The following is a 16,369-nucleotide window of genomic DNA, read 5'->3' as shown; positions in this document are numbered from 1 at the left end:
TACTTGGTAGGTTAGTGGGTTGAAAGAGTTTGTGGAGTTCATAAAAATGATTTATGGAATTTTCTCTCCCTTAGAGTCAGGGCCATTATATCCAAACCCTGTCTACCACCACATATATATTACATTTTACACCTTGGGATAAACACTATTATTCTTCCAATTCATTGTTCTAGTTTCCAAAGTTTGGGGGTCATCTTAAAACCAGAGAGTTATCTTAAAAGTAATCTGGAAATGACATGAACAATGAACTGGCTTTATATTTTATAAAATTATATTTTAGTTTTGTAAAATAAAATTTTGAAAAATGAAATGTATTTTCATTTTCCAGGAGCATAGAATTAACATATTTTACATTTTTAAAACTAAAATATAAATTATATTTTAGTTTTGTAAAATAAAATAGCTGTATTTTCGTTTTCCAGGAGCACAGAATTAATACATAAGACAGTACAGCAGAACTAACTCAAGTGCAGACCAAAAGATGCCTTCACTGAACAGCGTAGACATCAACAAGCTTAATGAAGAACATAACACAGAAAGGAAGCTAACTCCAAGTTATCTGTATCACATTACTTTCAGCATCAATAGAACAACACCTGCTAGAACACAGTTAAGTGTGCATGGCAAGAAGAAAACAGCCTTACATAGCATGGCACCCTACAGGGGCCCTGTGGACAAAGTTACACACGTTACACTGATGCATGGGAACATGTTCCACATACATAAGACAGATACAGCTACTGGAGTTAGATCAAGTCTCATGTAAAAGACCTTTGTGAGGACTTTCACAAAGGCCTAGTGAAAACCTGGACAGCTCCTTTCCATTAAAATTGGCATTTAGAAGATGGAAATTAATGTTCTAGAGTGGAAGATAAACTTCAGGACTTAACTGAAGACAAATGTTGTGACATCCGCCCCAGGGAAGAAGCATTTTGCTTTTCTTTACATAGAGTCAACGAATACAAGATACCAATACACGCACAAACATTATATGGTAATTATAACTCTGTACCTATTAAAACACCCAAGATAAATTACAAAGTGGCTAAATTTCACATCTATATAGTGCAGTGCACAGTCCTTGAGCATGGGGCATAGAATAGCCTCTCCTCTCTCTCTTCAATCCAGCTTCTGCTTTTTGAAGAGAAAATTTATCACTTGCAGCTTTTGGCTTTTGTTTAAAGTCCTTAGAACCAGTTCATAATATGTGTGTAAAATATCACACACTCAATCTGGTGGGCTGTCAAGTATTGATGGATTAAAGGTAGATACAGATCCTACAGTCATTACATTTGCAGATAGCAGGCAATACGCGTTCAGTTTTAGTAAATAAACCATGTGCTTCAAAGGAAGAATCCTAATATCTTTATAGTCTGCAAAAGTGTTCTGAATCATTTTTCTTGGAGTAAAATCTCAAATACTTGGAATTTCAAAAAACAAAAACAAAAACAAAAAACTGCATTACTACTATCCTTTGTGACTACAACATATATGTTTATTTGTCCTTATATTATTTCTCTGTCTATAAATATATACTAAAATTTATCTTAGTTATTGGAATAATTGGAACCAGATGTGCTTTTGCTATCTCGGAAGTGGGAGACCTCATGGTAGGTTTTAATTGCAGAATCACAATCTTGACCTCGGGGTTTCATACAAACCTTAACTAATGGTTCCTCCAAAGTGATAGCGCGCTCTGTTGCCACTGGAATAGAGTTAATGAAACAATCCCACAAAAATTCAAGGGCAAGATTAGGTAATGATTTTCCTTAGGGTAAAAATTTTAAATACAGGCTTGCAATTCATAAGGAAAGCTGTAGAATTGTTTGCTCTGGATATTTTAAAAAGTTCAATTCTCATTTAAGGTCTCATCTCGTCCAACAGTCATTGAATGTGCTCCTGCCAACAGGTATGTGTGTGTGTGAAGGTGCACAAGTAACCTCCAGCCATTCACATCAATATGGAGTACGCTAAAATTTTTAAAGGAATATTTTATTAATATATATGCAGTGGTAGAAAAAAGTTGTTACATAACACACACACACACATACACACAGCATGGCAAAAAATACTGTTTCAACTCTGACAACCCCAGTGGTAGAAAGTGTAAGCATACAACTGAGCATGCAACAGCCTGTTTCTGTGCGTCTTCCCCTGGTGGCTCCTCCTTTTGCCTTGATCATATGGACTGTTTTTGAAGTTTGCTACAACCAAGTGCCATGAATGACCTTTGTGGTGTAGCACTCTCAGGTAGTGCTCAGGACCACATTTACTATTTCCCTCCCTGAAAGTCAATTATTTTCTCTGTAGTGTTATCATGGAAGCCTTGGGAACACTGAAGAGTTGAGGTATTTTCAGTGAAATGATACTATTAGTGATAATTAGCATAGAAGAGCACCAAGAATGGCATAAACGATGTATGGAATGTACCCACGGGGCATGAGTAATGACAAAGCAAGGAAAAAGGAGGCAGATCACCAGCCACTCACGCCAGCCAATAAGCAAGAAAAGCTACAGAGACTTGTCAGTAATAACATTGGTCTTTTAGTGACATCTAGTACCAAAGGACTAACAGGGAGGCTTAGGAACTCCACCTTGATTCTTCACCAGGCAGGTTCTCTGCTTATTCTCACTACTTGCTTTTGCTGGTGAGGCTGGACTGCACCAAAAACTCTCCACAAGGCATGCTCGTTTCCCCAGTGCCTCGTGTCTCTCATATACATTCAAGTCTAATATATCCAAGAAACACACAATTCTTTCCCAATCTATAAAAGAAGTTACCATCTTGAAGATCTAAGGCAGAATCAATTGCCCAAATCCCTACCTCCTTGCTATGAACTACTACCATTCATCCACCCAAGCAGACAATAGGTGAGAATTTACCTTAGACTGGGTAAGACTCTGGCACATGCATTTTACTGAATGGAAGGAACTGTGGGTTCTGGTAAGGCAACATAGGAAGGAGCCTGATGGCTGGACAAGGATATGAAACATGTGGCGAGATAGAATCATCAGAGATTCAAACCCTTCGCGTAAAAAGCAAAACTGGTTTAAGGGGAGTGAGAAAATGAGTTATAGAAACTCTTGAGGCTGAGCTACCAGGAACCAAATCATGGGTTTATCTTAAAAATCACCTTGTTTTTCAATTTTAAAATAAACATGTACTATTACAGTACATTTGGAAAAATGTAAAAAGTAAGACAACGTTTTTTAAAAGTCATACCTTACTACCCAAGCAACCAACTGTTGACAGTTTGGTTTATTTTTTTTCTATGCATTTTTCACATTATTTAGTGAGTGCATACTTCACATCCTGTGTCTGCCACTTATTCTTTGCATATAAACATTTATTTTATGTTGCAAACTCTTCACAAATATAATTTTAACAGCTGTGTAATAAGCGATTATTTCCTATTATCGGGCACTTAGGCTGTTATTGATTTTTCCTAGAATAAATAAAGCTGCTATGAATGTTTAAGTGCATATGGTTTTCTACATTCAGTATTACTTCCTTATGTCCAAAATGATATCAATTTGAATTTAATGGATAGCTACAAAAAAAAAAAAAAAGATGTAAAGGATTCTATGAAGAATATCTTTGTACAAAACAAATTTGGCCAAGTCTCAGGGAACTATGGAATTCAGGAATGAACAAATATACACAGAACTTTTATCCCAACACTGAATATTTATTTTGGGTATGTGAAATGCTATAGACAGGAAGGATGGTAAATACTATGATTGGGATTTTAATTATGCTATTCTGTGCCAATTTTTTGTTTACATTCCCATACACACCACAGTTCATTAATTCTAAGATGCACATTTCCTCCCACATACAACATCTCTGAAGCATTGAGTCACTTTAATTGACAGCAGTTTTTTTTTCCTTTCTTCATAAAATGCACAAAATGATGGTACCTCTAACAATTGATGGCATATCAATTCAATGAAATACAGTAATTCTAGATGGAATACAAGGATCATATTATGCTGCTCACATCTGTATGGAACCAACACCCACTACATTTAGCACAGGCTGTGTACAAATTCTGGGGCCAGAAATCAATCACACTAGTAACAGTGACAAAGTATAATGTATTGAAGACAGACTTAAGTCAAATCTTTTATTATTACAGTAATCTGGGGGTGCTGAGGTTACTCTAGTCTTATTAACACTATTTGATTTGGGTTTTCAGGACACTAAATTCAATGAGACATGAATGTAGTATAAAGTCATTTATAAAGGGATAGATGTCACATAAAATGCCCTGTCCTAAAGGCTCAAATCCAACATCTATGCTGCCTCTCATGTGTAAAAGTTACTTTTAAAGTTTCATGGAGGTAAAATAAGAGAATTATGTATGTTTTTGTATACATATAGATCAGGGAAGGAATATCACTTTAGAAAAGGAATTCATGATACTGCTCAGCCTTGCAGATTATTCAATGCCCAAAGCAGGTAATAATTTATGCTATACATGTAGTGAAGAATGCTGATTTCATATATTTTATATGCTATGCACTTTCCAAAAAGATGATGCAATTTGCCAAGTTGCTATTCTTAAAATCTTTATTGAAAAGCATTTTAATCATTAGATATATATCAAATAGGACTTATGTCAAATAAAAAATATGCTTTAAAAAAGTTAGACTAATTTAAGAGGTTATTTAAACATAGTCTCTGTCTCCTTAACTTTCTGGGGCAAGACTTGGGTTGGTAATTGGTCATAAAAAAAATATCTGGGGGTTTAACCGAAGACACTTGAATATGGATCAAAGAAGTTTTTAGGCTACCTAAAATCACATCATACTATAATGTGAAGTTACATTGATATAAAAACATATTCGGAACAATTGTCTCTACGTACTTAAGCTAGTTAGTATCTTGTTCTATTCTAAGTGCTATATTAAAAGAGGGACAATGAAAATGGAGTTGGCCAACCAGGATGACTCTATTACTTGTTTCCCATCTTCAATGTCTCCTTATCTGCTGGTTCCTACCCATCATGATACAAACATGCTGAGATGACTGCCACATTCAAAGGTTGACTTTCAGTGCATATAATATTTGTTGCTAAATCACATTCTGTTAACCTTTTCCTTCTTGACACTATCAAAAGTCTTTACCCTTGAGCTCAATAGTATCTTCAGCTGCTTCCTTTGGGTCTCAGATCTTCTTTTTTCTTTTTTTAAGCATGTCCTTCAAATATTAATGTTCTCTATGGCAGCACCATTGACCATTTTTAATTCTGACTGAAAACACGATTTATCAATATCTATAACTTCAGTAATATACTATGGTATCCATATCTTTCTCCCTAGCCCAGACCTCTCTCCCGAGTCCCAGATCTGTATATCTAATTGCATGTTGGATGTCTTATAGACATTTCAATCTCTGAAAATAAAAAAAAAAAGTTTATTATTTACCCTTGACAAATCAGTTCCTCTTATATTCTCTCTCTTGCGGAAAAGAACTATCATCTACCCAGTTACCCAAAACAACCTGAAAAGTATTCTTGACTCTGGCTCTAATATTCAGCTGATCTCCAAGTCATGCTAACTCCTCCTCCCCCATCCCCACCCCAGTGTCTTTGAAACCCATCCCCTCCTTCTACTAATTCTGGTACTTCCTTAGTTCAGGTCTGCATCATCTCAAATATCTTAAAGATTCTGCCTAACTAATTTTACCTTATGCCATCCATCTTCCATACTGTCCCAGAGTATTTGTTCTCATATACAGAAATATGTAATAATATTTTCAATTTCTAGAATTATCACTACTAGTTAAAATTCTTTAAGGCTTCCCCAGCATTGGTAAGATGAACTGAAACTCCTTTGTGTAGTCTTTGATGAGCTGGTTGTACCTACTTAACTAGCTACTTCTAGATTAATTCTTCTTTGTTCACTCCATGCTTCAGCCACTGTGAATTAACTACCATTCTCCAGACACCTTTCCAGTGGTCTAACCACAGATAGCGATTCCTTAGAAAGGAGTAAACTGTCAGGAAACTTAAATGCCTAAGCAATGGGAGTAGATTGATAGGAGTAGATAGCCAGTGAGGGTAAGACTGGCCCAATGAGAAGGTATGGACAGACACAAGAGTTTGAACACAGCCAAAATGCTATGATAATACACAACTGGGAGTACTGAATTCTCTAGTGGATAAAGTATAACTAATCATCTTTAGAGTACTGAATTATATTTATATCTTTTGAGGAAAAAAATGAGCTTTTAGTTAAAAAAAAAATTAAAAAACTAACAAAGATCTATGGAGGCTCTAAGTCTAGATGCAAATAAATAGGTTTTGACAAAAGAAAATATTTAACCCAAAGTATGCAAAGTTACTATAATTTTGCGTTATTTTAATTTTAAGACGTTAATATCAGGTCCTTCCTCATGAGCTATTGTCTACTCAGGTCTAATTCAAGGCTTGATTATTCCTAATCTGTGACTCTGCTCACAGCTCAGAGACCTTCTATTCTTCTGAATGACCAGAGCCATGGAAATTTGCTCCACTCATGTACCAATATGAATGGACTACACCATGGTCCATTTAACAATTTCCCGAGTAAAAACTATTCGGCTCAGAAATCAGATCATGAGCTTCCTGGGAACATGGCCAGGGCTACTTTTAACTCGGTGTTCTACACCTTGCATGGTGCCTCAATATAGTCAGTTGAGTGAAATACAATGAATAAAGGAATGAACAAATGAGTAACTTTTAAAATTTCTCTTCATCATCATTTCTAATCTCACCTGATGCCCCAACCGTGATCTCTATTTACCATTCTCTTATCAACAAGCAAATAAAAGCAAGCAAGCAAGCAAGCAAGAAATACATTTTCTTATTTCCCTTAGTACAAGTTTATCTTATATCACTAAGCTTCCATCATTAAATATATCTGAAGGAAACATTGCAGCATGTCGGGGGGGAGCGACAAGATTGTATTTTACACATTTACAAGATGACATTTGCTTGTTTACCTAACCATTATTTTGATCTTCTGATTCATGATACTTTCAGAATAATGATTCAGAAGATCAATTAACATTGACTGAGTGTTCAACAGATACATGACATGAGACTAGTCCAAGGCAAACCATTAAAGTGCTTATGAATAAAGCCCTCTGCAGACTCACACAACAGTTGATGCTTTCAATGCTCATGCTCCCAAATACCTAGATTTGCACCCAAAGCCACATATGCACCTCAACTGACTGTTTTATGGTGAACGCAGAAAGCGTGGCCCAGATAACGGCACTCAATACCATGAAACTTCACATTGAAAATAAGCTGACAGCTCAGGTACATAAAACATGGCGAGGTGGTTTAAGTCTAATTTCCAGGGACTGAGGGAAACTTCAAGCAGGAGCTGATCCACACGGAAAACCACTTACCCAAGATTTGCTTGCTCCTTCACTCTGATCCAAGGCACCAGGAAGTGAACAATATTTTATATAAACACTGAGTTCTCACACAAAATCATATAACAACATTGAAATCCCAAAGAAATTTTTAAAAGTGCATGTATAGACTAAATGAAGAAAATATTTATTTCAGAGAAAGTACTCAGTATAAAGAGCATAAGTGCAGCTTTAAAGGATTTTTATCAGAAATTTTGACTTTGAAATACATAGGGATTTAATTAGCATTAATAAGAATAATATCATATATATTGAATAACATATATTACAATGCATAATATACACCGAATATAAAAGTCTAGCTTCTGGGGGCATAACATAGGAATAAAATCCTAAGAAAATAAATAGATAAAATAGATTTTTTTTCAGAAAAGAAAAAATAGATAATAGCAATCAGTAATTTTCAACATATTAAAGTGTGCTAGAAGTGGGAAAAATATTAAGTATGAAAGATCTAGTAGATTTTGTTCTATTTAACACTGATTGAATATATTCTGGAACATATTTTAGGTGTATAAATGCATGACTTTTTTAAAAAACCAGGGACTGCCTTATAAATGACCAGAGAGAGTTATTAAAAGTATTCAATCAGCCAGAATAACAATTATATATCAGCAGGCAAGTTTGGTTGATCTTTGCTCTTACCTTGATGTATTTTTGAAGAAATGTAATAAGCTTTAATACTGACACTAGAATGTCTTGGGACACTTTCAGATGAGTGTGCCATCCCCATGATGGACTGCCTCCACCCCCAACTTGTGCCTTATAGCAGGGGTCCCCAAGCCCCGGGCTACTGACCAGTACAGGTCTGTGGCCTGTTGGGAACTGAGCCACACAGCAGGAGGTGAGTGGCTGGTGAGCGAGCAAAGCTTCATAGGTATCTGCAGCTGCTCTGCAGCACTAGCATCACCAACTCAGCTCAGATCATCAGGCATTAGATTCTCATAGGAGCACCAGTCCTTGGTGCCAAAAAGGTTAGGGACTGCTGCATTACAGGGTTGGGAACGTGTTATGAGCATGAAACATACATTCTTGTTTACCTGAGACAGTGACTGTCGAAGCCGTGCCATCTGCGTGCTGTGGCCTTTATTGTGATCCTGTTCAGAAACCATCTGCTTAAGTTTCTCTTTCTCTATAGCTATGCTATTAAATGCAGACTTCAAAAGAGAATGCACTGGGTGGGGAGAAAAGTGAGAAAAGAGATCATACGGATCCCGAAAGAATATCTAAAATTATAATCTTTTTAGCACTTTAACTCATGCATAGATGTTTTCCGGAAAGGTTATATTACAGTCTAATTAAAACCCAGCCTTAAAATGGAATCTATCATAGTATCTATACATGAAACAAATATGGTAATGGTAATTAATCATAGTGATAGTATTAGCATTTCATACCAGACACGCCAACACAAAGACTTGGAAGCATATAAAATATCAATATCAATGTTAAATAACAACATTTATGAATTAATTTATAATTCCTAGAAGGAAAAGAGAACAAATTTTACTCTGCCACAGTTGACGAGAATATTTGAGCAGTTCTGTGTACAATGAAGACACACGCAAATCATTTAGAACAATCTAAAAATTATTTCCCAAAGGTATGCTCCCAAAAAAGAACATGTTATGAGTCCTGCCAACATAAACAGGTGGCCAGTCTAGGAAGCTCTAGCTAGTTCTCTTTGAGTGAGGAAGTGATTGGTCTTAAGAACAGTACTTCCATTACTTTCTTAGCCAGGGACATCTGATGTCAGAAGTACTTTGGTTTAAAAGTAACAGTAAAAACAACCCCCCTTCCCAATTCCTGCATACCTAACATACATTGTTAAAATCTGAGGCAGTCTTTAATTTTAAATTACAAAAGGTTGAATTTCCAACTCCTATATTTACAATAACAGAATTTCTATGCTATGCATGGTTTTCTAAAATAGGTAATTCTTTTTTAGTGAAGTTATTTTTAAAAGAAGGGGAAGATTTTAGCATAAAACAGTAGTCTGAATAAAAGGGGAAAATGGTGGAATCACAAGACTCACAATCTATTGATTTATGTGCTACATTTTCATCATCGATTTAAAGGTAATAACTTGGTAGCTGGAATACATTAACTCCACTGGCAGCTCTAAAAATGAACTCTCACTCATTTCAAAATTCATTTCTTTCTAAAGAGTTCACTAACAGTCATAGAAAAGCCCCTCTTTTTTCTGGCATAGTTGAAAAGAAAACATGTTGTTTCAACAAAGGCTTTAAAAGTCTATTGAAACTTGGATTTCCTGAAAGTCTCGGGATTGCAACCAAATACACAAAGCTTTCCTGGGGCTACCTGCAAATTTATCCATCTCCCTTTAACAGCTGCGCTGTACTTAACTCACACATTTGTTGTCTCATTCTACCTGCTCTTACACGCCCACCTCCCACCAATATGAGTAAAAGTTACTGGCTTTATTGGATGTACATCTGTGCCGTTATATAAACAAAATAACATTGCTCTAGTCTAATGACATAATTAGCATCCAGCTAAGAAATGTAATAAAAATGTACTAGGAGTAAAACAGCCTGTGAAAGAGAGTTGGCCTTACAGAATCTCAACTGAGCAAGATATAGAAAAAAAGGGGGAAGATGATTTAGCTTGTTTTGGGATTATGGAATTACCCAAATATCTGATGGTTTGAGAGTACAAAGTTTTGTACTGATGGTTTGAGAGTACAAAGTTTTGTTGACTTCGACATTCTCAGAGGTGCCCTCAGTGTGTGCCCCTTCTTTTCCTGAGCCACCAAGCTCTTGAGTATTACGGGGAGGGGACCTGAGATGTTCCATTTAACATACATTTTCAAGAATATTTTATAACCTATAAAATTCTCCAGGGAAAATAAATGCGATTAATTCACAATAAGGTGTTGGTGACTGAAAACAACAATGTATATCTTTCTCCAAGAGATTATGCATTAAAAAATGCCTGGGAAGGTATTAACTTGAGTCAAAAAATGAATTTCAGTGGCTAAAATTTAAATATTATAGCACTAAGAAGGGGAGTTAATTTGGGAGCTGGGTAAACACAGATAGGACTGCTCAGTCCACCTACACTCTACTATCCTGCTTCTTACTTATTATACCCTACTCCTTGAAGCCAATGACAACAATTGAACTTATGCAACGTGTCTTATTGAAAATTTAACATTAAAAAAGAGACTCTAAGGTGGGGTTGATTTCCCTTCCCCTTCAAATCTGGACTGGCCTGTGAAGCTCTAACCGGGAGAATGCAGTAGAAGTGACTCTGTGCCAGCCCCAGACCTGGCTTTGAATAGGATAGGCAACTTCTATTCCAATTCACTCCATTCTTTTGGATCCTTGAGTTGGCATGGAGCGGGGAGAGGGACACAGTTGTGTCCCAGCCATTCAATCAACAACCAAGCACATGGGTGCAGCCCCCTTGGGCCTTTCAGCCCAGCTTCCGCCAGAATACCACTGAGTGAGCTCAGTCAACACTGTTTAGCTGAGCCATGTCTAAATTCCCGACCTGCAAGCTATAAAGTAAAATCAATGAGCATTGTTTAATAAAAAAAAAAGAGAAAGACTCAGAGCCTATTTTTTTTCTTGCTAAGGATAACCCACAATTATGTATTAAATGATAACTAAAAGACACTGAAAAAAAGATGTTTAGTAGTGTCTGCTGGCCTGCACGGGGCAAATCTTTTGTCTTTCTTCCTTTTTTCCCTCCCTCCCTGACACTTTCTTTATTCAGTCAATAACTGTAAACCTATGATGTGTGTTCTCCCAAGAAGCAGACATCATATTCCACTGTGGTCTGTATATAGAACTTCAACTAGTATACAAACCATTTAATCTTTCTTCCACGATCACCTAGACAAGAATAAAAGAGTGAATGGCAACCTCTCATCAGAGAAGAGAGCTTTTCTAAAGGACACGTTAGATTTGTTGTTACCTTTCTGTGCAATTAGACAAAATTCTTCCTGAAGTTTTGTATAATCTGTCGAACTTTCCAGAGGGTCAGTGAGGTGGCTAGGGGGAGTCTGAAATTCAATATCTGCACAAAGGTTGGGGTTGGAGGAATGCAAGCGAACTGGTGACATGGTCGCACTGAAAGGAACCTAGAAGGGAAAGATACAAATTATTCTAGAGCAACAGTGCACTGGTCCATATTCTCTTACATAGAAGAGATCTCTTCCCTCCTCCAAAATAACAGATTCCTCTCTGATGACACACTCGGAGAGACTCAGTACTCATTTATTTTGCAGGCGGTAGGGGTGAGAAGGAGTCTCACGTCCCACGGTTGACGATTTAGGACTGCCACTGACTCACAGGCTTTTCACTGGTACAGAGAGAGACTGCGGAATGACAGGAAGAAAAGGTATAATCCCAGGTAAGCTTCAGCTCCAAACTCACAGTTATATCTAAAACTTTACTGGCAGGAAACAGTAGTATATACTGTGATGTGACTGACCTTCTTTTATAAGGTCTGGGTACCTGCATCTGAGGACTTTTTATGCTCACTTTTTTCTGAGCCTATTGAAAATTTAAGAGGCGCGTATACAGCAAGGTTCACTGGCTCCATAGCCATTAACAGTAAATATACTAATGGTTTAAAAAGTCTCCCAATTAAATTTGAAATTGATTTATCAAAATATATATTTGTAAATGAAACATATATAGTTTACCTTAGTATGGTACAAACAACTTTTACATATACGAACATGGCTTATGAACTAGTCAATATGGAAAAGCATTAAATAAAAAAAGTCATATTACTAGAGATTTCCTCAAAGAGCTAGAGGTATTTCCTTGCTCAGGCTAGAATGGGCTAGGCTTGTGCTGTGTGGAGGCAAAACATCTTTCTCTCTCCTTCTGGAACATTCAACCTGACCGTAACAAATGCTGTTAGCTGAACATTCTTGGAAAATGAGAATATCAATTCTTCTTGTAAATCAGATCACCAGTAACCTCCCCTAATTCGAAATGCACAGACATTCATTCAATTATCTTCGAGAATCAGACTCTTAGGCTCCTTTGTTGAATTTTGTAGAAATTAAAGCATAATTCGACACCATCTATCTAACAGGAAATATGCTGTAGGAGGAATATCTAGTCTAATGTATATGTATTTCAGACCACTTCCTTTTTTACATTTTTTGATTTTGCTTTAAACTCCTGGCAGAAAAAGAGAGAGAAAATAAATACAAACTAGAACGCGCGGCAGATACAGAGGATAGATGGAGGAGTTGGAGGGAACAAAAAATATCTGATCTAAGCTAAAGTTTGTGGTATGGGATTTACGTGGAAGAATAATTAAAGACAGAAATGTCTGACCTTAACTCTGGTGATGCCAAATCTAGAGAGAGGTCAGCCCATAGCCTTCCAGGGAGGACACAGAGAATCAACCTATGGAAAAGGTGGTGGAGATTAGGGAGTCCTGGGAAGGGGCTGTGACCTGGGGAAATGGGTAAACCAGAGAGTCTTCAGTTTAAAGCATATGGTCTCCACATACAAGGAACTAGAACTGAGCATTAAGAAAAAAGAATGTGGGTGTGTGCTGATGGAGAATGTAATGTGCTGACAATCAGGGAAAGGGTTTTATCTGCATTCAGGTGCCTTCAGCACTCCAAGGACTAGCATGGCATAGAAGAGGGGTCTCTTCCCTTCGTGGGTAGGGAGGTGCCTGCGAGAGCTGAAGGAGAGGTTGAGAGGGGAGGCCATGATGCACTGGAGGCCCAGAGAGCCCAGTAACGATGCAGACTTGTCCCTGAGATAATGGTCTCTCTATTAAAATTTGGAATCTAACACTGAGAAGGAAAATGTAAGTTACAAATTTATATTTTGAATATCATGGAAGTTTAAGTTGGCAATAAAAACAGTAAAAGTGGGCGTGTACATAACCCACAGGAAAGAGACTTGGAACACTCCATTCAAACTGCAATCAGGCCTCTAGGATATTGAAAACTAATTTTTATATGCTTCCTACTGAAAATGTTTATATTGACTTTTTTTTTTTTTTGGTTAAAATAAGTACATGGAATGGGCCATTTTAATGAAATTGAGAATACAAAGTGAAGTGTACTAATCTAACTCTAATTGAGTAACTCTTCAGCCTGAGGACTTATTTGCTCATTTTTTAATTCATCAATCTGGGTATTGTGGGATTAAAAAATTTAAGTGGCAACTAGGCTCTCAGTCAGTGACGCTGAAGTGGGAGCTGTGTCCAGCTCTCAATGTTTGTACTGAGAACACTCAGTGTTGGATGTGGCCTTTATACCCTGCTCAGGAAAGAAATCCAAGGCTTCTTTGAAATCCTGTGACAGGGAGGAAGCCTGATCCTGAAACATTCTGGTACTAATAAATACAGTTTGGAATGGGGATGTTAGCAGATGCTTTTAACACCCATCTATAAAGAAGTTAAAAAAGGAATGGATTGTCAGCGGAAGTACTGGCACTGAAATTTGGCAATGGTAAATGTGAATGAAAAAGAGAACCCAGAATAGCAGTTCTAAGTGTATACGACTTATAGAGCCAATGTGAAAAGTCTCCGGCTGTTGTTATTCTGCATTATGTGTACGGGGAACCTCCCGGGGATTACTGATGGCGTTGGGACTCTCGGGGTTCATCTATGGTGAAGGACCAGTGTTTCTCTTTTTCCGACCTCCTATTCTGTTTGGTCTAGCTGATGTTGCAACAGGAACATCGAGGTGTTGGATCAACAAGAATAAATCTTTGAAACTTCCCCTTGGGCATATTTTTCTTTAGAAGCAATCTCAGCTGTGCTGGACACTAAAGTGGGCAAAGAAAACGAGTGACTAGGAGTCACTGGAAAATTCTAGGTAAAAGGTAATAGCAGGATAGGATAGGTTCGAAAAGTGTGGGATAACTTTAGTGTTGAGAACAGGAAGGACTGGGAATTAAGGCGAACCACTGTAAAAGACACGGTGGGCAGAGTCACCAGTGTCAGGTCACAGGGATACGGATGAGGGGGCTGAGGGAGCCAATTTAGGGTCCTGTTAGATGTTGCTATGCTCAGGTATGGAGTTAAAGCTATAAATCCTGGAGGGTTTATGGCAACCATTCTACCTAGTTATTCCCAAATTCATTGCTAAATGTTGCCAGTAACTTTTCTCATTAGATGAACCTAAATTATTCTTAAGTTCTGTGGTCACAGCTACCCTGGGAGGAGGGCATTAATACTTCCTTCTTTTATAAGCTTTTTCTCTTTTATATTCAAATTTTAAAATATAAACCCATTCTATTCAAATAGGTTCTAGCCCGTTTTATTATATTCACTATATGAATCTACAATTAAAAAATGAACACAGTAGAAACACATTCACTTCCCTACGTGCCGTCTTAGAAGTACATTATTTAAGGAACCCATTAGTATTTCCATAAAATGATTGACCCTTTCTTTCCATACTGCAATATTGTTCTCTAATAATCATTTGATTTCTTAATTTTATAAATGAAAGATTACATTTAAGAATTATTTAACTGATTATACATGTATCTATTGACAGAATCTGTTACCATGTAGGTGTCATATGTTTTACTCATCCGCACTTGAGTACCTGCATAAGATACACATTAACTGTGAAATCTATTTCAATAATTTGTTTGCTCCAGTGTTCACAAAATGTGAATTTAAGTACCAGTTCCCTAATAAATTCCAAGTCACTGGTTCATTTCATAATAAAAAGCAATTCTTTTTCTCAAACAATCCAGCTAAGCACTTAGACAAAATGCAAGAGTCAGTTGCCAATCATAGAGAAGAAAACCAACAATCCTTACACCACTATCCATTCTCCTATGAGTTCATATTTTTCAACAATTCTAATCTTAACACATACTCCACCAGCAGCAAAAGTAAATCGAGTGTTAATTCAGGAAATATTACCTAATAGCCAAAAAACTAACATCCATGATTGCCATCAACACAGTACTCTATTTTAAAAAATTGATAGGACATCACGATTAAACGTATGATTTACTTTTATCCAGCAAAACGTTCTTGTATTTACATGTTCTATTTTATGTTCCAGGTGGACAGTTCACTATTCTAAACATCTTCTATTCAGTTTTAAATTTTGGTATTTACCTTATCTACCTCAACACTTCTTCTACGGTCTTAATATCCATCCATTTTTTTTTTAAACAAACAAACAAAGCTCTAGATATGGACTAAATATCACTTAACTTTATGGTTTCTTGCCTTTCCACACTATATTTTCTGATTTTCGGAAATATTCCCTCCAGAAAACAATTTTCCCTTGCTAAATGTAATTTGTGTAGTCATTTAGAGATGACAGCAAAATTCGCCTTTTCTTACCCTCTCATTTCTTTATTCTCACATCCTGTTCAAATAGTCACATTGCTACAAAAAAAAGCACAATTTATGTCTGTAGTAACATGACTTTTCTTAGAAAAACAAATCAGTTAGCAAGGCTCCAATAATCAGTATGGCAAAACAAAAAACAAAAAACAAAACCCTGAAACCCCAAATCCGGTATCATTTAAGGAAACCCCATCCTACAGGGAACTGTACTCAGTTTTGCAACCTTGAACTAAATTATTTCTTACACTGACAGCAGAAGTAGAGAACTGGATTAGGTAACGGCTTTCCATCGCAAACACCAGTATCCATGTGCAGCTCCTGCCATGCAAAGGCAGCCAGAGAACATGCAAAAGCTATGCCAGCACAGGAACGGGCCACAGGTGGTGCTGCCGCACGCAGGTGGCACCATTGGAACAGAGGAGGAGACACTCATACAGTTTCTCATTCTTATTAAACGTCCACTTGAGATTGAAAGCCACTCACTGTTGTAGCCACTGCTGCCGCTAGTCTCTGCCGGCGCCGAGTTGTGCTGAACTGGCCCTTCACAGATGGCCCTTCCTGACAGTGAATGAGAGAAGAGGAGGGAGGAGAAAACATGATGTGGGGGAA

General features: G+C 37.1%; 1 protein-coding gene across 1 annotated transcript in view; it reads right to left on the bottom strand.

The window, feature by feature from the left end:
* Positions 1-16,369, bottom strand: part of OSBPL6 (oxysterol binding protein like 6) — a 182,973-nt gene that overhangs the window by 18,074 nt on the left and 148,530 nt on the right. The window contains exons 12-13 of the mRNA XM_006921239.3: positions 11,372-11,537; positions 8,470-8,603 (exon numbers count right to left, since the gene is read on the bottom strand). Of these exons, the coding sequence (XP_006921301.1) occupies positions 8,470-8,603; positions 11,372-11,537 (300 nt within the window). The remainder of the gene's footprint in view (positions 1-8,469; positions 8,604-11,371; positions 11,538-16,369) is intronic.

This window comes from Pteropus alecto, unplaced genomic scaffold (assembly GCF_000325575.1).
Source record: "Pteropus alecto unplaced genomic scaffold, ASM32557v1 scaffold3, whole genome shotgun sequence".
Classification (NCBI taxonomy): Eukaryota; Metazoa; Chordata; class Mammalia; order Chiroptera; family Pteropodidae; genus Pteropus; species Pteropus alecto.
Note: the sequence above shows the minus strand (reverse complement) of the source record. Positions and strands in the feature narration are given on the sequence as shown.